The sequence below is a fragment of the Chiloscyllium plagiosum genome, unplaced genomic scaffold (assembly GCF_037043375.1).
Source record: "Chiloscyllium plagiosum isolate Xiang-an unplaced genomic scaffold, Cpla_swu_hap1 HiC_scaffold_39, whole genome shotgun sequence".
Lineage (NCBI taxonomy): Eukaryota > Metazoa > Chordata > Chondrichthyes > Orectolobiformes > Hemiscylliidae > Chiloscyllium > Chiloscyllium plagiosum.
Window position 1 is genome coordinate 7,639,776 of NW_028270177.1, and position 26,855 is coordinate 7,666,630.

Genomic DNA, 26,855 nt, shown 5'->3' on the forward strand with positions numbered 1-26,855 from the left:
TAATAATAAACTTTTGCAACTACCTTTAGAAGGCAACTTCATAAAATAAGAATGTGTTAAACTGTTTATAATCATAAACACTTTTGTGAGTAATATTCAGTGGAATCCTCTTTATTTGAGGAGGGCTTAATGTGGTAGCTACTTATCAACCTTGAAGTATCTGTTTGACTTGATATCTGTTGAGTGTATAATCTGAATTGTCAGGTTTTCAAGTAATTTGCCTCCATCAGGTACTGACTGATTTCCCCCTCTTCTCCTAGGTGGTGTGGTTGAGGCATACCCTCCCTCAGACAGTGTTACCAACCTCACCATTGACATGCTCATAGAACCAACAGGAGAGGTATCAATGGTTTCTTGTGGGGATCAGATCCATTCCAATAGCCCACTAGAATGTTGGGGCACCACCGTACCACAATGCTCTGTGGATCCAGGCAACCTGCACTCGGTGTGTATAAAGATCGCTGAGGCCTGTAAATGTAGAGGAGTGATAGGCTTCTTCTCAATTGACCTGGTGACCTTCATACATCCACTTACAATGGAGCAGCAGGTGAGATGGACACAAATTGAGGTTCATTTATCAGACTGACTAATAAAGATCCAGATCCCTTGGTGACTATGAAAAAGGAGATTATAAAAAATAATGTGAAGCGTTGCGAACATATCAGCTGTAAAATCCACCAAATAAGCTAATCCATCTTCTCAGGTCAGTGAACTAATTGCAAACTCAAAGGACTGGCTTTTGCCATGTGGGATGTACATTAATATCATAAGTATTATTTTAATTAATTAAATTATGTTTTATTAGTGCCCTTTTACATTTATATTTGACTGCGATAAGTTAGCTCAATACTCATTTAAAGATTCATTCTAACAGGTCTATAATAATTATTGTGCCTCCTGATCCAGAAGAATAGTTTAACTGAATGGAAAATAGCTTACTTTGCCCCCAAAAATACAACTCTCTTGAATTAAATAGTGAGTAATAGACAAGTGAGATTGATTACAAAGTTACTCCCAGATCCAGCGCTGGTTTAGGCTGAATTAAAACGTAGAGCTGTTACATTTAGTTTGTGGTACAGAGAGAAAAGTTGAAGTATTTAGTTGATATGATAAACTATAAGGAGGAAGCTTATTTACAACTGTTACCTGAAATTGAGTCTTCAAGATTTCAAACCCCCCTCTGCTCTGTTGTTATTTGTATTTACAACATTTTAACTATATGTGAGGATGGTGTTAACTGTTTTCAGTTTTAGATACTGTCAGTTATGACTGAGGTGTAGCACAATTAATGATTGTGATTTCACTTGTTCAGAAACAAGGGTGGACCTTAATCGATTGTAAATGGATTAATGCCCTTGTAACAGTATAACAGGGTGGCTAGAAATACATAGATGTGAATTTCACTGATACAAAGTTCTGCTGCATAATATGAAATTGTTTACAGAGCTGTTGCAGTGTTGGTTATGGGGACCACACACAGAGGATTAACCACATCGATCAGAAGATACAATTGTGCTGTTGAATGAGATACAATTGGCTGAGGCAGCAAATTATAAGTTAGAATTGTTTCCTCCAATTTTAACTCCTTCTGCATTTCTTATTTTCATCACACCATGTGTGGGGTCCCATATCTGTGCTGTGCCCTCAACATTTTACAATTTATATCAATAGCTTGGAATGAGGAGAACGAAAACATGGTGGCTAACTTTGCAGATGACACAAAATGGATAGGAAAGAATAATGTGAAGATGGCATAACAAGGATGCAGACCAATTATAAGTAGAAGGAGACAAGAAATTGAAACTTTTTATCTTGCAGTCATCAGAACTAGATTCAAGAAACAGACTTGATAAAGGAAAACACCATTTTATATAACATGAGAAAACCAGTGCTGATTGGTTGGGCCATCTTTGACAAGGCGATGCAGCAACAACAGTTACATGTCAATCTTGCAATCTTCCATTCTTGCAAGTCTCAGAAAATTATATTCACTATTAGATGTGATTCTGTTATTGAAATCCATTTATTAAAGCACTCAGACCATGCCAATAGCTGTACCAGAAGCCAAAATAATATCATCAGTCGGGCTTGCAGTATGATGCATTTGCATGTACAGGAAGTTGCATATATAAATACACGTGACTCGACTTTCTAGGCAAAAGGAATTTGTACACACTTCGATAAAAAGTCGTGGAAACAGTCAATTGCTGCTGCATCTCCCTAGCTATACCCTGACCAATCAGAGTCTTCTTAGCTAGTCTGAAAATTGAGATTGGCAGGTGATGGCCCAACCAGGCAGCACTTTATTCTCGTGCAATATAAAAGGATGCCCGCTTGTTCAAATACGTTTCTTGTGTGCTACCACCACTTTCTCAGGGGCAACGAGGGACGGGAAATAAATGCTGGCCCAGCAAGTGATGCCCACATCCCACGAATGAATAATTGCATAACAATGAATGAATGCATGACAAAAAGTTTCAACTTCTTGTCTCCTTTTATGAATGCTGATTGTTCTGTACTACCAAGAAATTATTATACATAGGTTTAGTGAGTGGACAAAAATCTGAGACTTGGGGGTATAATGTGGGAAAATGTGAAATTGCTTATTTTGGCAGGAATAATTTTAAAAAGCAAAGTATTGTTTAAATGGAGAGTGAGTGCAGAATTCCAAGGTGAGGGAATGTTCTGGTGCATGAGTCATGAGACATTAGTTTGCAGTATAGCAAGTGATTAAAAAGGATGATGGAATGCTAACTTTTATTACATGAGGAATTGAGAGGAATTATGAGAGGAATTGACGTTTTTGTCTCTTTATTTCAGGAAGAATATAAATATGTTGGAGGCAATTTAGAGGAGGTTTATGACATTGATATCTGGAAAGAGCAGGTTGTCTTAGGAGGAAAGATTGTTTTCACTGGAGTTTAGAAAAGCAAGGGATGATTTGATTAAGATCTATAAGATCCTGAATGGTCTTTGCAATATAGATGTGAAAAGGGAGTTTTCTCTTGTTGGTAAGTCCAGAACTAGGGGACACTGTTTTAAAATTAGGAGTTGGCCTTTTAGGATAGGGATAAGAAGATTTTCTTTGCTCAGAGGGCTGTACAACTTTGAAACTCACTGCCTCAGGAGGTGGCATCATTGGATAATTTTAAGGTGGAGGTGAATAGATTTTTTTTTAGGAAAGAGAATTAAAGTTTGTTCCTGTGAAGCAAATTGGGATGTTTTATCTTATTAAAGGTGCTACATAAATGCAAGTGTTTGCTACTGTACAAAGGAAGCAGTTGATAATTGTAATAAGGGGTTGGAATGGATATAATTTCATCTTCAGTACTTGGCAGTTAACCTAGTGAGGTGAATCACTCAAGTGCCTGTTTTCAAACAATTAATGAAAATTGGCTGGGCTGTGTAAATGCTGGGTGATCCATTCCACTATTATCACCTGGACAACAATGTTGAAAATTATTCCAAGGGATCTGGACATATTGCAGTCTGCAGCCTTATTGCGCTGTGCACCACCACACCCTCATTCCCACCTAATAAGTTACCAACAGCAAGTTATAAGTCTGTTTGATTATGAGAGGCCAAGTTTATAAAAAGCATCTCTTTAAAATTTAGTGTAGTTAAATAACTAGGATTCAGAAATAGTCACTAATAAATCCAACAAGGTATTCAGGAGAAACTTCTTTCCCTGGATGTTGGTTAGAATGTGAAACCTACCACCACAGGGAATAGTGAAGACAAATAGGGATAGATTGAAATGGAAACAAAAGCAGAAAGTGCTTGAGAAACTCAGGAGGTCTGGCAATATCTTGGAGAGTAAGTACAGCTAATGTTTCAAGTCCAGTGACCTTTTGTCAGAGCATTTTGACAAAGTGTCACTAGATTCACAAAGTTTGCTATCTCTCTTGCCAAATGCAGCCAGACCTGCTGAGTTTCTCCAGCATTTCCTGTTTTGTTTCAGACTTCCAGCTTCTGCAGTTCTTTGATTTTATTTAAGATTGAAACAGAAGCTCGATAAGCAAATGAAGGAAAAACTAGTAAGGCACATTGATGGGGTTAGTGAAAGAAGAATCTCAAGAGGCTTTTGTGGAGGATAAAAGCATTAATATTTTGAGCCAATTGGCCCGTTTCTGTACTGCCAATACCTTGTAACCTCCCTAACCTCCCTTCGACAACCTTTACCCTTTTTGATGTCAAGTTGGTCATTACCAGATTACTGCTGCCTGACTTTTCTTATATTCTTTCCATTTAATTTATTTCTTGATGATGTCCTGCACTGTGAGCTTTGGCACTTCATCCAGGTTTCTTGGTTGAAAAGAAACCATAATTTAAAATCCCACATTATTAAATATATGTAACACAAATATTTGGGGAATTTTAAGAAGCATGCATTTTAAAACTTTGAATCATGACTAGATTGTGCAAGGGCTGTATCTGCTTCACCTAACTGCGATACCTGTTGATAAATGGAGCCTGCCTCACTATAGAGTCTGAATGTGTCAGAATAGGGAAGGAAAACAAGATTTGATGATGACCACATGCATGGGTCCCCTACTCTGTAACAGAAACTAACCCTTCAGCTAAAATTACATTTAACTGCAAAGGAATTTGAAATAGCTTTAGTGTTTGCTCAACTTTAGATTGCTGTCTTCCCTTTTGTCAGACAGTCTTTTGAGCTATAGAATTGTTTTATTTTTTGTTATTCCTGAATGGGAGAACCTGGAGGCAACTGATTCTGCTCTGTGACATGAGGCAAATTGAGGCCCAGCAAACTTCCCCTGTCTCCTAATACCCCATGAACTATTGATCTTCGGTATTGCATCAGTAGCTCTGTCTGAGCTCATTAACAATTGTTGTTATGTATATAGCACACTGTTAGGTCTCTACATACCACATTCACCACACAGTGCTGTAGTACATAACTACAGAGATCTCATACAGCTTAATAATGTAATTAAATATAATTATACTGTAACTAGAATATGATAATTGAATATGTAATTCATTTAACACATTCTTTTCATAAACTAGCGTTTTAATGATTCTGAGACGATATAAACTAAATGCATTCATTTAGTAGTAGTTGTGGAATCTAGTTCCTGCAGTGAAGAAGCTTCTCTTTTTGTATGTTCTGCATTTGACCAGTAGGTGGCAGTCTACATGAACCCTTTCATTGAAAACTGTGGCATTGGTCTGGAAAATTAGACATTTTCACACTTCTACACAAATCTTTAAAAAAAATTCCTTTCCCAATTTTTCATAAATGTTCTACTAACACTTGTGAGTTTTTTTGCCTTCAGGGCAAGCAAAAACAAATAATTTAAAGCAAACATACTGTGCATCTAACCACCCCCCAAGTCAAATTTATGTTGCAGCCGTCCTTTCTTGTTTGTTGTTTCATTGATACCCCTATCACCTGTTTGCGTCTCTTCTTCCACCACCCCATCCTGTTCAAACTCCTCTGCATGCATCACCTCCTCCCATATGATCATTGCGTTAAACTCACTGAACTTATTACTAATCCTACTATGTCTTCATAATGATCTCAAAACTGTAGAGTTCCTTAACTCCCTTAAGTCTTTATTTCCTTTTATAATCTTCAGAGTTTCAAAATCCAAACATGGTATCACCCCATCGCTAATTCCATGTTTATCTTATCACCATTCCTTCAATTCTGGCCTCCAACTTTAATCGCTCCACCAATGGCAGCCATGCCTTTAACTGTCAAGATTTTATGTCATCATCATGGTGAACATGTCTTGAGTCTGTCTAGAATTACCCCTGTGAATCTTCATCCCTTCAACCTATCTTTTCACTCCTTTAAGACACTCCATAAAACGAAACTCTTTTTACCAACCTTTTAGTCATCCACCATACTATCTCCATAGGTAGCTCAGTGTCAGATTTAGCTTTCTAATCCTGTTGCGAAGCACCTCCGAGCATTAATCTCCCTAATAAATGCAAGCTGTTGTTGTTGTAAGTGTGAAACTGAGGTTTCAACATTGTAAGAAAATGCTTGCAGATTTTTTTTCTGGTTGTTACTTTCTGTGAAATTGTAAGAATTGTACATTTTACTGCACATTGCAATGAAAAAATGTGAAAACGTCAGCAATCAAATAGATGGTAACGAGAAGAAACTCATCTTCCCAAGCCCCTTAATTTACTTCAGTTTCAGTGGCATCTAGCACTCAAGGTTTTGACTCTCGCTGTGATTTCTCACATTTAAACAAAACTACAAATGAGAGGGAAGAACTCAAAATGTTTGAATCTAGCAATAAGTCCATTCACCCACAATATTTTGTAGCAGAAAAATTACAGCATATGAATCATCAATTCAAAATTTAGTGCACTTGGCTGAATTTCTTTTTAAGCGGAACAGGTTAACACTTACATTCAAACAATACAGAAGGAAATTTAGTGTGATGTAGCAACCTATGCATCACCTCCTCATGATCTCTGAGCAATAGATCTCCAAGTCAGTGTTATTCACATCTAAAAGTGTAAGTTTGAATAACTTTTCCATTTTCATTCTGCACAACAGCTTACCAACGTCCATGCTGCAAACCATAGTCTCTGCTAAATTAACTAGAAAAGCCCACTGGCTGTCCTCGCTTCATGTCTGGATCAAATGTCAAGTTAAATTACTTTACAAATATTACCCCAAGTCTAGTCAAAGTCCAGTCAACTTCTCCTATTTAACCCTTGGTTGGTTATAATATTTAATTCAAGCCCCACAAGGAAATTCATGGCCTTCTTTTCCTGGAACTCCTCTTTCAAAGTACTGTAGGAATTCCCTTCTGCACATGTACCTTGGTTATCCAATTATTCAGAGACCTGCAGCCACACCTCACTTGTCCTAGACAGACTGGTGATGTATTCCTAAAGCCCAGAAGTTAATAAAGCCCCAGTCTCAAATATTCTCCACAGAAGCATTTTGCACTCACCCCCTTTCCCCTGCTCTGACAGAGTTAAAGTTAAGTTTTTAAATCATATAGAACACATCAGAAGCAGAAAATACTGAGGGTGGCAAAGAATTCAATCAAATTAATGCTGGCAGTCACCACCATGCAGGCAGAAGACTGGCATGTGCCTCAGCCATAGTTCAAATATCGAGAGAAATAAGTGAGAAAGATAGAATGTTGTTTGAGCAATTAAAAGTATATTGTCTCTAATTGGCTTAGTTCACGTGAGATACTTCGTGCGAAATGTAAATCTGCTTTTAACCCAAACTTAATTGAGAAATAATTAATGCGGAATTGCATTCTTCACCATTCTTTACTTTGGTGTGTTTACAATTCACACAAAAATACTTCACGAAGCAGAAATGCAGCAACTCAAAGCTAGGTCATTTTAATTTCTCCTATGTTTGAAATTCTGAAAAAATATCCCTATTAAAGAATCACTAAGATTTTTTTGGTATATTGTACTACAGTGTTTTTTTTTTAAATATCCCCTGTATGCAGATATTTAATGTAGTTTAAGGAAAACCTCATAGCAGGTTTAAGGCTTGTAATACAGAACGCCATCAATTCTGCAAAGAGCAAAAGGGACTAAGTGTTGGAAGTTTTGGAGACCCACAACTTGGAGAAGGAAGAACAGGTTGAGAAAAGAGGTAATGAAAAACCAAAGAACTGCAGATGCTGGAAATCAGAAACAAAATCAGAAATTGTTGGCAAAGCTCAGCGGGTCTGGGAAGATCTCGGGAAAGAAAGCGCAGTTAATGTTGCAGGTCCAATGGACCCAGGTTCTGAAGGAGGGTCCCTGGACCAAAACATTACCTTTGCTTTCTCTCCACAGATGCTGCTGACCTGCTGATTTTTTCCAGCAATTTTAGATTTTGTTTCTAAAAATAATGACAGCATGGTGAGGATTTCATTTGCAAATGCGCTGAGGCAGAGTGATGTTGGATCAGGAGGAAGAGATTAATGATTGGAAGCTTGACTGAAAAATGTACTTTGGAAGCATTTTAAAATAAAGAGAGAGGCAGATACATTTGAGTCAAGAGTTCCAGAGAATTGGACTGGGGTGTCTGAAGGTTCTGCTGCTAGGAAAGACAGGGACCATAGAAAACTCATTCTGGAATGTCGGGGCTGTTTTCAAGAGGCAGCTATGAGGTCTTCATTGTATGGTATCTCACAGAATTGACATTATGTGAAGCAGAGGAAACACTGGATGGATGGCTCTTCAGAATACCCTCTGCATTCATGGCTGTTGACACCATTAAGAAACCTGAAACTGAAGGTGACCAAGCTTAGATGCCTCAGAATCTGTTAATGTCATACTTGGACATTACAAAAAAATATAAACAAGAAATGAGGAGAATATTGGTCTTTGCCATCCAACAAGCAAAATTTTTCATCATCTGGAGTCAGAAACACTAAAGCTGAAGCATGTCAATTTCTGTGCTCTCTCCATGCAGCTTGCACTTATGCTTTTATTTAAAGGCCACCTGCATTCCACAGCAGGGCCAACAGCAACTCATCTGACCCTTTGCTGGTGGTGCTGACCACTGCACCACCATCTTCACTCTATGACCTTGGGGAAACAGGCTACTTTTCAATAAACAGTACTTCTATTGTTTTATGGTGAACTGCTACCTTGTTGGGCACTTATTCCTGTATGATGTGTAGCACAGATCAAGTTCTCAAAGCAAGCTTTTCTAATGTGCTAGTAATCAACTCAAATTGTGAATGAAACGCCCATATGAATTTCAGTGTAGTCTGTGCCATGAACGATTGTTGATGGATGCATCCAGGGAAACCTGAATAGGTGGGCATTGTGTTTATGTTACTAGACCAGTGATTCATAGGCCTGGATGTACCAAAGACACCATCATATAGAGACATAGAGTCATACAGCACGGAAACAGACCCTTCGTTCCAACTCGTCTGTGCCAACCACACATCCCAATCTGACTTGGTTCCATTTGCCAGCATTTGAGCCATATCCCTCTAAACCCTTCCTATTCATTTGCACATCCAGATGCCTTTTAAAAGATGTAATTGTACCAGCCTCCACCACTTCCTCTGGCAGCTCATTCCAGGCACCCTCCACCCTCTGTATGAAAAAGTTACCCCTCAGGCCCTTTTTAAATCTTTCCCCTCTCACTTTAAAACTGTGTCCTCTAGTTTTGGACTTCCCCACCGAGGAAAACAACCTTGGCCATTCACCTTATCCATGCCTCTCATGATTTTATAAAACTATAAGGTCACACCTCAGGTTTCAATGGTCCAGAGAATACACCTCCAGCCTATTCAACCTCTCCCTATACTGCAAAACCTCTGGTCCTGGCAACATTCTTGTAAATGTTTTCTGCACCCTCTCAAGTTTAACAACATTCTTCCCATAGAAGGTTGACCAGATTTATAAGCAATATTCTAAAAGTGATCTCCACCAATGTCCTGTACAACCACAACATGATGTCCCAACTCCTGTATTCAATATTATGATGAAAGAAGGCAAGCTGACAAACACCTTCTTCACCACTCTGTCCACCTGCGACTCCACTTTCAAGGAACTATACACCTGTACCCCTAGATCTCTTTATTTATCAACAGTCCCTAGGATCTTACTATTTACCGTATAAATTCTGCTCTGGTTTGCCTTACCAAAATGCAATACCTCACATTTATCTAAATTAAGCTCCATCTGCCACTCTTCAGCCTATTGACCCATCTGATCAAGGTCCCTTTGTATTCTGAGATAACCTTCTTCACTGTCCACTACACCACCAATTTTGGTGTCATCTACAAACTTACTAACCAGACATTCTGTACTCACATCCAAATTATTTTAATTTTATATTTTATATATATATAGTATATAAATGATGAAAAGCAGTGGACCCAGCACTGACGCTTGTGGCAGACCACTGGTTGCACGCCTCCAGTCTGAAATACACCCCTCCACCACTACCCTCTGTCTCCTACCTTCAAGCCAATTTTGTATCCAATTGATTAGCTCCCTGTGGTTCCCATGTCTACCAGGGATTAGTTCCCTGTGGTTCCCAAGGTTCCTCATGGTAGACTAACGAGTCTACCATGAGGAACCTTGTCAAATGCTTTACTCAAGTTCATATACACAACATCTGCAGCTCTGCCTTCATCAAGCTTCTTTGTCACCTCTTTAAAAAAACTCATTAAAGTTTGTGAGGCATGATTTCCCACACACAAAGCCATGTTGACTATGCCTAATCAGTCCTTGCCTTTCCAAATGCATGTAAATCCTGTCTCTCAGGATTCCCTCCAACAACTTACTCACCGCTGACTTAGGTTTACTGCTCTATAATTTCCTGGCTTTTCTTTACAACCTTTCTTAAATATTGGCACTATGTTAGCCAATCTCCAGTCTTCTGACACCTCACCCATGGCTATCAATAATACAAATATCTCAGCAGGGTGTCCAGCAATCTCTTCCCTAGCATCCCACAATGTTCTGGGAAACACTTGATCAGATCCTAGGGATTTAACTACCTTTATGCATTTTAAGACCTCCAGCACCTCCTCTTTTGTAATATGGACACTTTTCAAGGAATCACTATTTATTTCCCCAAGTTCTTTAGCTTCAACGTCCTTCTGTACAGTAAGTACTGACGTGAAATACTCATTTAGTATGTCATCCATTTCCTGTGTTCCACATGTAGACAGCCTTGTTAATCTTTAAGAGGCCCTATTCTCTCCTTCATTAGTCTTTTGCCCTTAATCTTGTTGCAGAATCTCTTTGGATTCTCCTTAATTCTATTTACTAAAACTATCTCATGTCTCCTTTTTGCTCTCCTGATTTCCCTTAAGTGTACTCCTACTGCCCTTATAAAACTCTAGGGATTCACTTGATCCTAGCTGTCCAAACCTGACAAGTGCCTTCTTTTTCGTGACCAGAGCCTCAATCTCTCTAGTCATCCAGCATTCCTTATACCTTATACCTTGCAGCCATGGTTTCACATTAACAGGAACATACTGTCTCTGAACTCCTGTTATCCCATTTTTAAGGTCTCCCACTTCCCAACTGTCCTTTTACCTGTGAATAGCCTCCCCAATCAACATTTGAAAGTTTCTGTCTAATACCATCAAAATTGGCCTTATTTCAATTTAGAATTTTAACTTTTCAATCAGTTATATCTTTTTCCGTAAGTATTTTAAAACTAACAGAATTAGGATCACTTGTCCCAGAGTGCTCCCCTACCAACACCTCGGTCACTTGCCCTGCCTTATTTCCCAATAGAAGATCAACTTTTACTCCTTTTTTGATAGGTACATCCACATCTTGAATAAGAAAGTTTTCTTGTACAAGCTTAACAAATTCTGCCCCATGCAAGTCCCAGTCTGTTTGGAAAGTTAAAATCCCCTATCATTACAACCCAATTTTCTTACAGATATCTGAAACCTCCTTACATACTTGCTTCTCAATTTCCTACTGACTACCAGGGAGCCTACAATACATCCCCATAAAGGTGATCATACTTTTTTTATTTTTAAGTTCCACCCATATAATTTCACTGGATGATCTCCCAGGAATATCATCCCTAAGTATAGCTGTAAGGTTCTCCTTAACCAAAATGGTTGGAAAATTTTAATTCAATAAATTAGGTAAATGTGAAATTAAAAAGCTAACAGTGTTACTGATAATCATGGAATTGCCAGAGTAAAATAAAAGCCCATCCAGTTCAGCATAGGCAATTTTGTCTCTTTCGTGAGTTTGGAGACTGAGAATTACAATAGACCATAACTTGTCTTCTTTCTTGAGAGTTGCTGTGTGGGACTTACACCGGTGTTTGCATATGGAATACATTTTTTAAAAGAGCTCACACACAGCTTTCATGGACATGGATTGGTTAGTTGGGTGCATATTCCCAAATTGCCTTCCATTGATTTAGCCATAAAAGGATGAGTTTTTCTTTCCGCTTTGATTATCTGCCCAGTTTCCATCATCCCTCTCTGATTTCAACCAGTTTGCTATGATGCATGGTTCTATTCAATTCAAATTGTTTTATTCAATTCAGCAGCTAACAAGTATGGATGTAATTAGCAAATATCACATCCATCTGGTTTCCTCATTACAAACACTGCTGTGAGCTCATGGCCAAACTATTAACTCTTTTGTTATCTTACTAATGTCCTCAAGAGAAGGAACCCCTCTGCTGTCACCTCAGACCCAAGCAACATGGTGGACTCTTCAGTGTCCTTTTGAAATAGAACATAAAACATAGAAGAAATAGGAACAAGAGTAGGCTATTTAGCCCTTCAAGTCTGCTCCGCCATTCAACATGATCATCCAACTCAAATTACCAAGGGAGTCACTTAATTGTGTCAAACCTGCTGCCATGGACTACAGTTCAAGAAGGTGGCTCACCATCACCTGCATTCATCTTTGCAATGGCGGTTAGGGATTGGCATTCCTGTGAATGAATAAATACCAGTTACAAGGGCTATCTTTGCAGGTAATTGGGTGTCAATTTTATCTGAGCATACCTTGAGTCAGCTAGTCTTTTTGGAGTGATTTGTGACTTCGACGATTATTAGGTACCAGATTTGGCATTTTGGTCTCTTGCTTTCCATGTTTTGACATGATAATTGTTTGTGTTGTCTGTAAGTACCTCATGGAACCTTCTAAGATGATAACCACATCATTCAAGTAGACTGCAGTGTTCAAGAAGGCTGTTCACCACCACCTTCTCAAGGACAATTAGGGATGGGCAATAAATGTTGGCCCAGCCAGCAATGCCCACATCCCACAAATGGATAACTGTTTTTCAAAATTCTACCAAGAAAGATAACTGGAAAATTAACAACATTGAAGGAGGCCTGTTGTGTCTACCCCAATGCTTACTTCTCAGCAACAGTCATCCACTCCAATCCCATTTCCCTGCCCTTTCCCTGTACAGTTTAATTTTTGCCTTTTTCAAATATTTATGTAAAGGAAAATAAGAAAATTGAATGGTGTGAGCCATGTGACCTCTCTGCCATCCATTGAGATGATAGTTGATGGTTGATACCTGAGCTCCATTTGACCGGCCTCCATGGGGTCAACCAGATAACATGGTCTAGTTCCCTTTTAAATCATGTTACAATCACTACCTCACTAGCAACCTGGGGCAAAACAATCAAAGTTTTACCAGAGATCTCTGAGTTCTCATTAAATGTTCTAGCAAGAATTCTGGATATTTGCCCTGCTTGATAGTAGTTATTTCTCTCCTGAAGAAAATCCTTGAAATCTTTTCAGAATTAGATTTCTATTATCTTTCTCTGTTCCAGAGACAACACCCATGAAATAAATAGAAATTGACATGACCTGTGCAACATCGGCACATTTTTGTGTTTGGGGAAAGTCCATCAATTAATTTTAATTCAGCTTGTGTCCAGTTATTTCAGTTATTTTCCACCAAATATACTGTGCTTATCAACCAGTTGATACTGCTGCTAGTTAATTATTTACTTTTGTTCTTGGTAAAACTTTTAACATTAGCTCATTGATGATTGAATCCATCAAAAGCCCTGCACCTGCCTTCTTTAATGCTGATTTCATTACTGCTCAGTAGTTAGTTTCCCAACCGATAAAAGTTTATCCTCAATATCCTGTTCAACTTTGAGTTAAACTGTACACCCCTTACCCAAACTATCACTAATACTATTTACTTCCATCTCAACAATATTGCTGCCTTAGTTTATTCTATTACCACTGAAAATATTATACCAATTCTGTTTTACCACCAATTCCTTCCTTGCAAAAGAACTCCATCCTACACAAATTGCACCTGATTCAACCAAGCACCAATTCCCCCATATCTGCTGATTTACAATTCTCTCCATAATCCCGTTTCACTTTATCTCTGTATCCTCCTCTTGGAGTAAAACCCTATAAGTGTTCTTTAGTCTTTTGGATATGGGCTTCATTTTATTCACCTGAACTCCAAAGCTGATCTCAGAGCCTTAATCGTCTTATTTTTCATTCTCTCGAATTTATTCCACAAACGCTTTTTATTTCTCTCCCAGCTTCAAAAGCTTAAACAAAACCAAAGTTTCTTTAACTACACATTCAGCAATTACTGCCATGTCTACTGCTGCTTAATCTTTGAAGTTGGGACTTTTTTTTGTTCAAAGTGTAATATAAATACATAGTGCTGTGATAGCTTTCCAGAAAGAATCCTGACGAGAATAAGAAAATAGTACAGTATTGAAAGAGGCTATTCAGCCCTTCCAGTTAATGCCAGGTTATTTGAACAACCAAGTCAATTAGTCCCTCTCTCTGCTTGTTGAATCTGTGTCCATTAAGTTATCAGACAGTGCATTCCAAATCCTTACCATTAATTGCATTAAAAAAAGCTTTTCCTCATCCATATGGTTGTTTTGCTAATCACTTTAAATTTGTACCTTATGCTTATGGATCTTTCAGCATTGGAAACAGTTTAGTTTTATTTGCACAGTTTAAATCATGTACAATTATAAGCAATACTGTTTTTGCCTCTCTGCTCTAAGGGGAAGGGTCAAAGTCTTTGGCGCTAGGTACCACCAAGTTGAAAAGAGTTAGGGAGACAAAAGAAGAAGCAGTAGTTAAATTATGGTCAGGTTTTAATGTAAACGTATTGTAAGAAGATGGAAAGACTAAGGAAAATGTTGGATTTTCAGAGCCTGCTTAAGGACCAGTGAGTTTTAATTCAACATAATGTGACTGCATGGAAGAGAAAGAGCATGTTTGGAGGAACAAGTGGGGAGTGTACAAAGGAACATTGACTGCAATCATGGTGTAAGGTTCTGAGACAAACAGGTTTCGGTTGGAGCCAAGCACAATAGAATGATCATAGGCTGTTGCCTTCTGTTTTGTACAGCAGTGTGAAAGATGTGAAAAAGAAGCTGGGAAGCAGTATTGAAAGTTAAAACGTAGTTTATGTGCTTCCCTTTTAGCTAATTTGACCCTGGTGTTTACCGAAGACTTGTGTAATTTTAATCGAGAAACATTACAAGGAATATACGATTAGTTAATTTGCTTAAAAGCATTAAATCAATGGTACAGTGTATGACCCTAGGGAGGTTCTGAAAATGTGACCTAGTAGATCAGAGGAGTTCAAATAAGCATAATAATAACATTACTCACTGAGCATGTGTTATTTTTGAATGATCTTTTCAAATACATAATGGAAGCAAGTCAGGCAATGAAATAACTATTGAATCCAACTGAGATCCCTACCTATAATCTGTTGCCTATAATGTAAAACCAACAGAAGGCAACTACTTCTTTGAACAAGTACATTTGTGGATCGAAATCCATTTAAATCTCTTACCTGTTGCTAAATGCAGGCATCTTTTTTAAAAGAGGGAGACATGTCACATATGTTTGCCCTCACAATGCTGTGTGCAAAGCAAGTTAATGGGGAGCCCCAGCTGCTAGGTTGCAGTTTTAATGAAAACACAGACAATACAAACAGGTATGATTCAGGTTTGTATTTCAATCTTCTTTGTTACATCTAACAATGTTACCAGGATCATCTGATTCTTGCTGCTGTTTGGTAGAGTTTGTAAATTGCTCGCTGGATCATGCCAGTGAGAAATGGATGGTTAAGGGAAGGGAATGTTGCAACCAATATCAGTTTTTCTACTGCTTGCAAAACCCAAATATAATGAAAAGGCTTAGAATTAGAGCTTCGGTTAGTTGGAAATAGAAAATATTTAGAATTTAGAATTCTTTACCTGTATTTAATCTCCACACAGGTCTCCTTTCATTTCACCCTAACAATGTATCCTGTTCCTTTCTCCCTGTCATGATTATCTAACTTTCCCTTAAGCGCATATATTCTATTTACCACAACAAAGGCCTTTGGTAATGATTCCCATGGAAGCATTCAATTGATAGAGAATAGTAGTGCTATTATGGCCTCAGATTATTATTAGTTTAAATTAGAGAGAGAAAAAATAATCAAACAAGTTATCTGTATTTGTTTTCACATCCTTATGGGATGGTCAAGGCTGCATTTACTCCCCATTCTTAGTTGTGTTAGGAAAATGATGAATCTTTTTGATATATCTCCAGTGGGTTGTAGCCAGCCTAAAAAAAAGACCCTGCTGAATTTAGCAGGTGCCACAGATGCAAATTAAGTATGTGCTTTCCCTGTGCTCATTTTGCCTTAAAACTGGGTCAGCAAAGTTGATTTTAGGCCACTCATTGTTCATGCCAACATAATAAAAACACATTGAATTTATGATGTAATATGAGTTTTCAACACACAGAAGACCTAGAGATCATGAAGTAAAGATTCTTTATTCCATTGACAGAAGGTCATTACATACAGAGAGGGAAATTAAGGATACACAAGGAACTACTTATACAATGTACAAAGAATGAACCCTGTGGGTTACAATGAATTGAATTGGCTACCTGCCTTCTCTTCCCGTCAGCCCTCCTTGCATCAGTCCTCCTCCCATCAAAGGCAATTATTTTCCCCCAGTGTCATTCTATTGAGCTGCTTTGGCTGCTGTCCCTCACCATTGCCACCCGCTGCTGGACGTTTGGCCGAACTGATCAGCTCCCTTGCTTTGTACAAAGTTAAAAATCACACAACACCAGGTTATAGTTCGACAGGTTTACTTGGAAGTACTAGCTTTCCGAGCGCTGCTCCTTCAGCAGATGGTCATGGAGTATAAGATCATAAGACATAGAATTTATTGCAAAGTTTACAGTGTGATGCAACTGAAGTTTGATAAGGTTCCCCATGGTAGGCTTATGCGGAAAGTCAGGAGGCATGGGATAGAGGGAAATTTGGCCAATTGGATAGAAAACTGGCTAACCGGTCGAAGGCAGAGAGTGGTGGTAGATGGTAAATATTCAGCCTGGAGCCCAGTTACAAGTGGAGTTCCGCAGGGATCAGTTCTGGGTCCTCTGCTGTTTGTAATTTTTATTAATGACTTAGATGAGGGAGTCGAAGGGTGGGTCAGCAAATTTGCAGATGATACGAAGATAGGTGGAGTTGTGGACAGTGAGGAGGGCTGTTGTCGGCTGCAGAGGGACTTAGATATGATGCAGAGCTGGGCTGAGGAGTGGCAGATGGAGTTCAACCCTGCCAAGTGTGAGGTTGTCCATTTTGGAAGAACAAATAAGAATGCGGAATACAGAGTTAATGGTAGGGTTCTTAGTCAGGTGGAGGAACAGAGGGATCTTGGGGTCTATGTACATAGATCTTTGAAGGTTGCCACTCAGGTGGATAGAGTTTGTAAGAAGGCCTATGGAGTATTATCGTTCATTAGCAGAGGGATTGAATTCAAGAGTCGTGAAGTGATGTTGCAGCTGTACAGGACTGTGGTTAGGCCACAGTTGGAGTACTGTGTGCAGTTCTGGTCGCCTCACTTTAGGAAAGATGTGGAAGCTTTGGAGAGGGTGCAGAGAAGATTTACCAGGATGTTGCCTGGAATGGAGAGGAAGTCGTACGAGGATAGGTTGAGAGTTCTCGGCCTTTTCTCGTTGGAACGGCGAAGGATGAGGGGTGACTTGATAGAGGTTTATAAGATGATCAGAGGAATAGATAGAGTAGACAGTCAGAAACTTTTTCCCCGGGTACAACAGAGTGTTACAAGGGGACATAAATTTAAGGTGAAGGGTGGAAGGTATAGGGGAGATGTCAGGGGTGGGTTCTTTACCCAGAGAGTGGTGGGGGCATGGAATGCGCTGCCCGTGGGTGTGGTAGAGTCGGAATCATTGGCGACCTTTAAGCGGCATTTGGATAGGTACATGGATGGGTACTTAATCTAGGTTAGAAGTTCGGCACAACATCGTAGGCCGAAGGGCCTGTTCTGTGCTGTATTGTTCTATGTTCTATGTTCTATATGAAGTTATATATTGAAAAAGACCTGGTTTGTTTGTTAAGTCTCCCATATTTTAGCATGACTATGTTGGTTTCGGTTCTTTCATATGTAAATCCCAGAACTTTTTTTAAAAAGTTACATTTTTGTTGCATTGAAGGTGTGAGGTGCCCTATGTGAGGCCATCTGTGCCCCAATGTTCAAACTGATTCTATTTCTAAGAAAGGGATTTACAGAATCTTACATGGATTTATGCAGTTATTGAGCAAAATAAAATATAACTCAGCAAGTATAAATTCACCCCACGAACTTATATGTGTGTGCATGTGTGTGTGGGTGGAGGGGGTATGAGTGTCTGTGAGAGAGTGTGTATGTGTAAGAGTGAGTGTAAAGGGGTACCAGTCTGTGAGAGTGTGTGTGTGGGCATCTATGTGTGAGCATATGAGAGAGAGCTTGTGTATGAGAGATGGTCTACCGGAGTGTATGGGGTCTGTAGGAGTGTGTGTGTGTGTGTGTATGTGAGAGAGAGAGAGAGTGTGTAGTGCAGTGGGGTCACCTGTTGTGTGACATGAACCAAAGGTCCGAGTAGAGGTCATCCCCATGGGTACCGACCTTGGCTCTCAGCCTCTGCTCGGCCACTTTGCGTTATTGCCTATCCAGAAGTCCACCTTGGAAGACAGTCACCCAAAGGTCAAAGGTTGAATGTCCCAGACCGCTGAAGTGTTTTCCAATGGGGAGGGAACACTCCTCACTGTTGATTGTTGTGTGGTGTCCATTCATCCATTGCTGTAGCCATTGCTCGGTCTCGCGAATGTAGCATCATCACAGCAATGGATGAATGGACACCGCACAACAATCAACAGACAGAGTGTTCCCTCCCAGTCGAGGAACATTTCAGCAGTCCGGGACATTTGACCTCAGACTTTCAGGTGACAGTCCTCCAAGGCAGACTTTGGGACAGGCAACAATGCAAGGTGGCTGAGCAGAGGCTGATAGCCAAATTCGGTACCCATGGCAATGACCTTAACTGGGAGTTTGGAGTTTGGGTTCATGTCACACTACAGGTGACCCCACTGCACTATACACTTACTCTCTCTCTCTCCCACACACACACACACACACACAAACACATACTCTACAGACCTATTCACTCACAAGCTTTCTCTCGTACGCTCACACATACACCCACAATTACACCCACACACGCACCCTCTCATAGTCTTATACCCCTTTACACTCACACTCACACACACATACTCACACTCTCTCATAGACACTCATACTCACCCCCACACACACACCGACATGCAAGCGCACACATATAAGTTTGTGGAGTGAAATTTGTATTTGCAGAATTATAGTTTAATTATACTCAAAAACTGCATAAGTCCACGTAAGATTCTGTAAATCCCTTTTTTAGAAATAGAATCAGTCTGAACATTGGGGCACAGACAGCCTCACACAGGTTACCTCACACCTTCAATGAGACAACATGACACTTATTGTTAAAATTCACTTGAGAATGTAACCTTAAAAAAATGTTCTGGGATTTACATATGAAAGAACTGAATCCAACACGGTAATGCTAAAAGGTGAGAGACTTAACAAACAATCTAGGTCTTTTTCAGTACATAATTTCAATTGCATCATACTGTAAGCTTTTGCAACAAATTCTGTGTCTTACGATCTTATACTCTACAACCATCTGATGAAGGAGCAGCGCTCTAAAAGTTAGTGCTTCCAAATAAACCTATTGGACTACAACCTAGTGTTGTGTGACCTTTAACTTTGTACACCCCAATCCAATACTGGCACCTCCAAACCCTTGCTTTGTGACCTGCATCAACAGCGCCACCTGCTTCTGGATGTCCCAACACAGTAAAAAGCCATTTGACCCAATTTGTCTATGCTCCACATTAGCCTCCTCCAAGCTCACTTAACACATTTTTCTAATCCTTAATTTCTCCCTCCTGTGTTTATCCAGCTTCTTCTTAAATATTCTTATTTTATTTGTCAATTCTTTGGAAAAGCAGGATTATCATTCTGACTCTGATTAAAGATGTTTCTCCTAAATTCCTCATTCAGTTTAGCAGTGGCTACTTTATGTTTAAAATGCTTTATTTTGGACTTTCCACAAGTGAAAATCTTCTCTTTACAGCTGTCTTATTGAAGCCCTTCATAATTTTGTTTAGATCACCCTCTTCTCCTGCCCCATTATTTCTTATTCTAGATAAAAGAGCTCCAGCCTGATTTGTCTTTCCGAAAGGTTTTAATCTTTAGAGTTGATCAACACCCTGCACCAAAACAGATGAGAAAAGTTGAGACATCTTCAAACGTTGTATGGACAGGAATATGATTGGTGGGGGTGGGGGGGGGGGGGGGGGGGGGGAGTGTTCATTGGCTCCTGCCCAAAACGTCGATTTTCCTGCTCCTCAGATGCTGCCCGACCTGTGCATTTCCAGCATCACTCTAATCTTGAGAAATGTTCAAATCCAGGATTTTCACAAACTTAGACTGCACTTGCTGAAACTAAGGAGCATGCACATTAGATGGGATTAATGTTCAAAAATCATTTTGATATTGTGCACATGCACGCAGTGCACTGGTGTCAGGAGTGCGTTAGTGTCAGCAAACAGATCCTTATTCTCATAGTGTAATATTAGAGTCATAGAGTCACAGAGATGTACAGCATGGAAACAGACCCTTCGATCCAACCCGTCCATACCGACCAGATATCCCAACCCAATCTAGTCCCACCTGCCAGCACCCAGCCCATATCCCTCTAAACCCTTCCTATTCATATACCCATCCAAATGCCTCTTAAATGTTGCAATTGTATCAGCCTCCACCACTTCCTCTGGCACCTCATTCCATACACGTACCACCCTCTGTGTGAAAAAGTTGCCCCTTAGGCCTCTTTTATATCTTTCCCCTCTCACCCTAAACCTATGCCCTCTAGTTCTGAACTCCCTAACCCCAGGAAAAGATTTTGCCTATTTACTGTATCCGTGCCCCTCATAATTTTGTAAACCTCTATAAGGTCACCTCTCAGCCTCTGATGCTCCAGGGAAAACAGCCACAGCCTGTTCAGCCTCTCCCTATAGCCCAAATCCTCCAACCCTGGCAACATCCTTGTAAATCTTTTCTGAACACTTTCAGGTTTCACAACATATTTCCAATAGGAAGGAGACCAGAATTGCACGCAATATTCCAATAGTGGCCTAACTAATGTCCTGTACAGCCGCAACATAACCTCCCAACTCCTGTACTCAATATTCTGACCAATGAAGAAAAGTATACCAAATGTCTTCTTCAATATCCTATCTACCTGCGACTCCACTTTCAAGGAGCTATGAATCTGCACTCCAAGGTCCCTTTGTTCAGCAACACTCCCTAGGATCTTACCATTAAGTGTATAAGTCCTGCTGAGATTTACTTTCCCAAAATGCAGCACCTCGCATTTATCTGAATTAAAATCTATCTGCCACTTCTCAGCCCATTGGCCGATCTGGTCAAGATCTTGTTGTAATCTGAGGTAACCCTCTTCACTGTCCACTACACCTCCAATTTTGGTGTCATCTGCAAACTTACTAACTGTACCTCTTATGCTTGCATCCAAATCATTTATGTAAATGACAAAAAGTAGAGGACCCAGAAAATCAACCCTCCATCACCACCCTCTGTCTTCTACCTTTGAGCCAGTTCTGTATCCAAATGTCCAGTTCTCCCTGTATTCCGTGAGATCTAACCTTGCTAATCAGTCTCCCATGGGGAAGCTTGTCGAATGCCTTACTGAAGTCCATATAGATCACATCTACTGCTCTGCCCTCATCAATCCTCTTTGTTACTTCTTCAAAAAACTCAATCAAGTTTGTGAGACATGATTTCCCACACACAAAGCCATGTTGACTATCCCGAATCAGTCCTTGTGTTTCCAAATACATGTACATCCTATCCCTCAGGATTCCCTCCAACAACTTGACCACCACCCAGGTCAGGCTCGTGGGTCTATAGTTCCCTGGCTTGTCCTTACCACCCTTCTTAAACAGTGGTACCACGTTTGCCAACCTCCAGTCTTCCGGCACCTCACCTGTGACAATCGATGATACAAATATCTCAGCAAGAAGCCCAGCAATCACTTCTCTAGCTTCCCATAGAGTTCTCGGGTACACCTGATCAGGTCCTGGAGATTTATCCAGCTTTACCCGTTTCAAGACATCCAGCACTTCCTCCTCTGTAATATGGACATTTTGCAAGATGTCACCATCTATTTCCCTACAGTCTATATCTTTTCCACAGTAAATACTGATGCAAAATACTCATTTAGTATCTCCCCCATTTTCTGCAGCTCCACACAAAGGCCGCCTTGCTGATCTTTGAGGGGTGAAAAATGTGTTGCTGGAAAAGCGCAGCAGGTCAGGCAGCATTTAAGGAGCAGGAGAATCGACGTTTCGGGCATAAGCCCTTCAGGAATGAGGAAGGTGTGCCAAGCAGGCTAAGATAAAAGGTAGGGAGGAGGGACTTGGGGAAGGGGCATTGGGAATGCGATAGGTGGAAGGAGGTTAAGGTGAGGGTATAGGCTGGAGAGGGGGTGGGGGCGGAGAGGTCGGGAAGAAGATTGCAGGTCAAGAAGGCGGTCTGAGTCCGAGGGTTGGGACTGAGATAAGGTGGGGGAAGGGGAAATGAGGAAGCTGGAGAAATCTGCATTCATCCCTTGTGGTTGGAGGGTTCCTAGGCGGAAGATGAGGCGCTCTTCCTCCAGGCGTCGTGTTGCCATGGTCTGGCGATGGAGGAGGCCAAAGACCCGCATGTCCTTGGCGGAGTGGGAGGGGGAGTTAAAGTGTTCTGCCACGGGGCAGTTGGGTTGGTTGGTGCGGGTGGCCCAGAGGTGTTCTCTGAAACGTTTCGCAAGTAGGCGGCCTGTCTCCCCAATGTCGAGGAGGCCACATCGGGTGCAGCGGATGCAGTAAATGCTGTGTGTGGAGGTGCAGGTGAATTTGTGATGGATATGGAAGGATCCCTTGGGGCATTGGAGGGAAGTGAGGGGGGAGGTATGGGCGCAAGTTTTGCATTTCTTGCGGTTGCAGGGGAAGGTGCCGGGAGTGGAGGTTGGGTTGGTGGGGGGGTGTGGACCTGATGAGGGAGTCGCGGAGGGAGTGGTCTTTCCAGAACGCTGATAAGGGAGGGGAGGGAAATATATCCTTGGTGGTGGGGTTTGGAGGTGGCGGAAATGACGGAGGATGATATGATGTATCCCTCGTCAGGTCCACACCCCCCCACCAACCCAACCTCCACTCCCGGCACCTTCTCCTGCAACTGCAAGAAATGCAAAACTTGTGCCCACACCTCGCCCCTCACTTCCCTCCAATGCCCCAAGGGATCCTTCCATATCCGTCACAAATTCACCTGCACCTCCACACACATCATTTACTGCATCTGCTGCACCCTACATTGGGGAGACAGGCCGCCTACTTGCGGAACATTTCAGAGGACACCTCTGGGCCACCCGCACCAACCAACCCAACCGCCCCGTGGCAGAACACTTTAACTCCCCCTCCCACTCCGCCAAGGACATGCGGGTCCTTGGCCTCCCCCATTGCCAGACCATGGCAACATGACACCTGGAGGAAGAGCACCTCATCTTGCACCTAGGAACCCTCCAACCACAAGGGATGAATGCAGATTTCTCCAGCTTCCTCATTTCCCCTTCCCCCACGTTATCTCAGTCCCAACCCTCGGACTCAGACCGCCTTCTTGACCTGCAATCTTCTTCCCGACCTCTCCGCCCCCACCCCCTCTCCGGCCTATCACCCTCACCTTAACCTCCTTCCACCTATCGCATTCCCAACGCCCCTCCCCCAAGTCCCTCCTCCCTACCTTTTATCTTAGCCTGCTTGGCACACCTTCCTCATTCCTGAAGAAGGGCTTATGCCCGAAACATCGATTCTCCTGCTGCTTGGATGCTGCCTGATCTGCTGCGCTTTTTCAGCAACACATTTTTAGCTCTGATCTCCAGCATCTGCAGTCCTCACTTTCTCCTAGTTGATCTTTGAGGGGCCGTATTCTCTCCCCAGTTACCCTTTTGTCCTTCATATATTTGGAAAAACCCTTTGGATTCTCCTTCATTCTATTTGCCTAAGCTATCTCATGTCCCCTTTTGGCCCTCCTGATTTCCCTTATAAGTATACTCCTACTTCCTTTATACTCTTCTAAATATTCACGCGATCTATCCTGCTATACCTTGCATATGCTTCTTTCTTTTTCTTAACCAAACCCTCAATTTCTTTAGTCATCCAGCATTCCCTATACCTATCAGCTTTTCATTTCACCCTGACAGGAATATACTTTCTCTGGATTCTCATTATCTCATTTCTGAAGGCTTCCCATTTTCCAGCCGTCCCTTTACCTGCGAACATCTGCCTCCAATCAGCTTTCAAAAGTTCTTGCCTAATACTGTCAAAATTGGCCTTTCTCCAATTTAGAGAATTCAACTTTTAGATCTGGTCTATCCTTTTCCATCATTATTTTAAAATTCATAGAATTATGGTCGCTGGCGCCAAAGTGCTCCCCCACTGACACCTCAGTCACCTGCCCTGCCTTATTTCCCAAGAGTAGGTCAAGTTTTGCACTTCTCTAGTAGGTACATCACATACTGAATCAGAAAATTGTCTTGTATGCACTTAACAAATTCCTCTCCATCTAAACCTTTAACACTATGGCAGTCCCAGTCGATGTTTGGAAAGTTAAAATCCCCTACCATAACCACACTATTATTCTTACAGATAGCTGAGATCTCCTTACAAGTTTGTTTCTCAATTTCCCTCTGACTATTGGGGGTCTATGGTACAATCCCAATAAGGTGATCATCCCTTTCTTATTTCTCAATTCCACCCAAATAACTTCCCTAGATATATTTCCAGGAATTTCCTCCCTCCGCACAGCTGTAATGCTATCTCTTATCAAAAATGCCACTCCTCCTCTTCTCTTGCCTCCCTTTCTATCCTTAGAGGAACTAGAAGCTGACCAGTTGAGTTACACAGGATGACAAGGGAACAAGATAATACAATAATTTAAAGCCATAGCTTCAACAGGATAATACATTCCTTAAAAGCAAAATGCAAACAATATGCATTGTCCATTGGCATGTGAAAATAGATGAATAAAGTTAAAAATCACAAAACACCAGGTTATTGTCCAACAGGTTTAATTGGAAGCACACTAGCTTTCGGAGCGACGCTCCTTCATCAGGTGATTGTGGAGGGCTCGATCGTAACACAGAATATATAGCAAAAATTTACAGTGTGATGTAACTGAAATTATACACTGATTGTCTGTTAAGCCTTTCAACTGTTAGAATACAGTGATAGTTTCACTTCTTTCATGTGTAAATCATAAAACCCTTTTTTTTAAAGTTGCATTCTCGGGTTAGCTGTTAACAATGGTGATAGCTAGACAATATGATGAAGGTGTTAGCCCCCTGTGTTCTCTGTCTATGACCTAATGTTTAGATTGATTCCAATCTAAAAAGTGAAATAACAGTTTTACATAAATTCATGCAGTTTTTTAGCTCAGAGTTCGACATGAATCTATGTGGTTTTTGAGCAAAGTGCAATGTAACTCTGAAAGTACCAAAAAAATTCACCACACACAATATATATGTGGGTCTTTGTCTGTCTGTGTGTGTGTCTGTGTGTGTGTCTGTCTGGTGTGTGTGTGTGTGTGTGTGTGTGTGTGTGTGTCTGTGTGTGTGTGTGTGTGTGTGCGTCTGTGTTTATCTGTATCCGTGTGCATGTGAGAGTGTGTGTGTAGGAATATCTGTGTGTGTGTGTGTGTGTGTGTGTAGTGCAATGGTGATCACCTGTAATGTGACATGAACCCAAGGTCCGGTTGAGGCCCTCCCTATTGCACTTACATTGCACTTTGTTCAAAAACCACATAGATTCATGTCGAACTCTGAGCTCAAAAACTGCATGAATTTATGTAAAACTCTGTTATTTCACTTTTTAGATTGGAATCAATCTAAACATTAGGTCATAGACAGAGAACACAGGGGGGTAACACCTTCAACATATTGTCTAGCTATCACCATTGTTAACAGCTAACCCGAGAATGCAACTTTAAAAAAAAGGGTTTTGTGATTTACACATGAAAGAAGTGAAACTATCACTGTATTCTAACAGATGAAAGGCTTAACAGACAATCCATTCTTCAATGTATAATTTCAGTTACATCACACTGCAAATTTTTGCTATATATTCTGTGTTACGATCGAGCCCTCCACAATCACCTGATGAAGGAGCGTCGCTCCAAAAGCTAGTGCTTCCAATTAAACCTGTTGGACTATAACCTGGTGCTGTGTGATTTTTAACTTTGTACACCCCAGTCCAACACCGGCATCTCCGATAGATGAATAAAGGTGGTCCTTTGTTTTTGTTTTATTCACTTTTTAAATTCAGTCATAGGCTGTGGGCATCACTAGCCCAGACATTTACTGTCTGTCCCTAGTTGCCCCTGAGAAGGTGGTCATGAGCATTCTTGTACTGCTGCAGTCCATGTGCTGTAGGGAGACCCAAAATGCTGACTTATGCAGATTGGATTCTTAATTAGGCTCGATGCACCCCCGTTTCCATAAAATCAAGAAAATCAGATCTTGTTCCTGCAGCTTCCTGTTCACTTGCAAATATCTGGTTGAGGCATGATTTTTAGTTCCATAGAAAATCATAGAATCCCTACAGTGCAGAAAGAGGCCATTCAGCCCATCACATCTACACCAAAGACTCGATACTCGAAAGAGCATCCTATCCTATCCCCCGTAACCCCACATTTGCCTATGAGGCATTTTAGCATGGCCAATCCATCTAAACTGCCCATCTGTAGATGGGTGGGAGGAAACTGGAGCAGCCCACACAGACACAGAAGGAATGTGCAAACTCCACACAGACAGCCACCCAAAAACCCTCGTCTCTGTTGCAGCTTACTGTTTAGGAGCACACATGCAAAACAATCACTTGGGTAAGGTACAGGGTGGAAAGCCGACACATGGTCACAATCTTGAGAAATAAGAAGAGAACA

At 40.9% G+C, this 26,855-nt stretch overlaps 1 protein-coding gene across 1 annotated transcript in view; it reads left to right on the plus strand.

Annotated features, from left to right (window-relative positions):
• Positions 1–26,855, plus strand: part of iqch (IQ motif containing H) — a 185,690-nt gene that overhangs the window by 128,656 nt on the left and 30,179 nt on the right. The window contains exon 16 of the mRNA XM_043677174.2: positions 261–547. Coding sequence (XP_043533109.2) covers positions 261–547 — 287 coding nt within the window. The remainder of the gene's footprint in view (positions 1–260; positions 548–26,855) is intronic.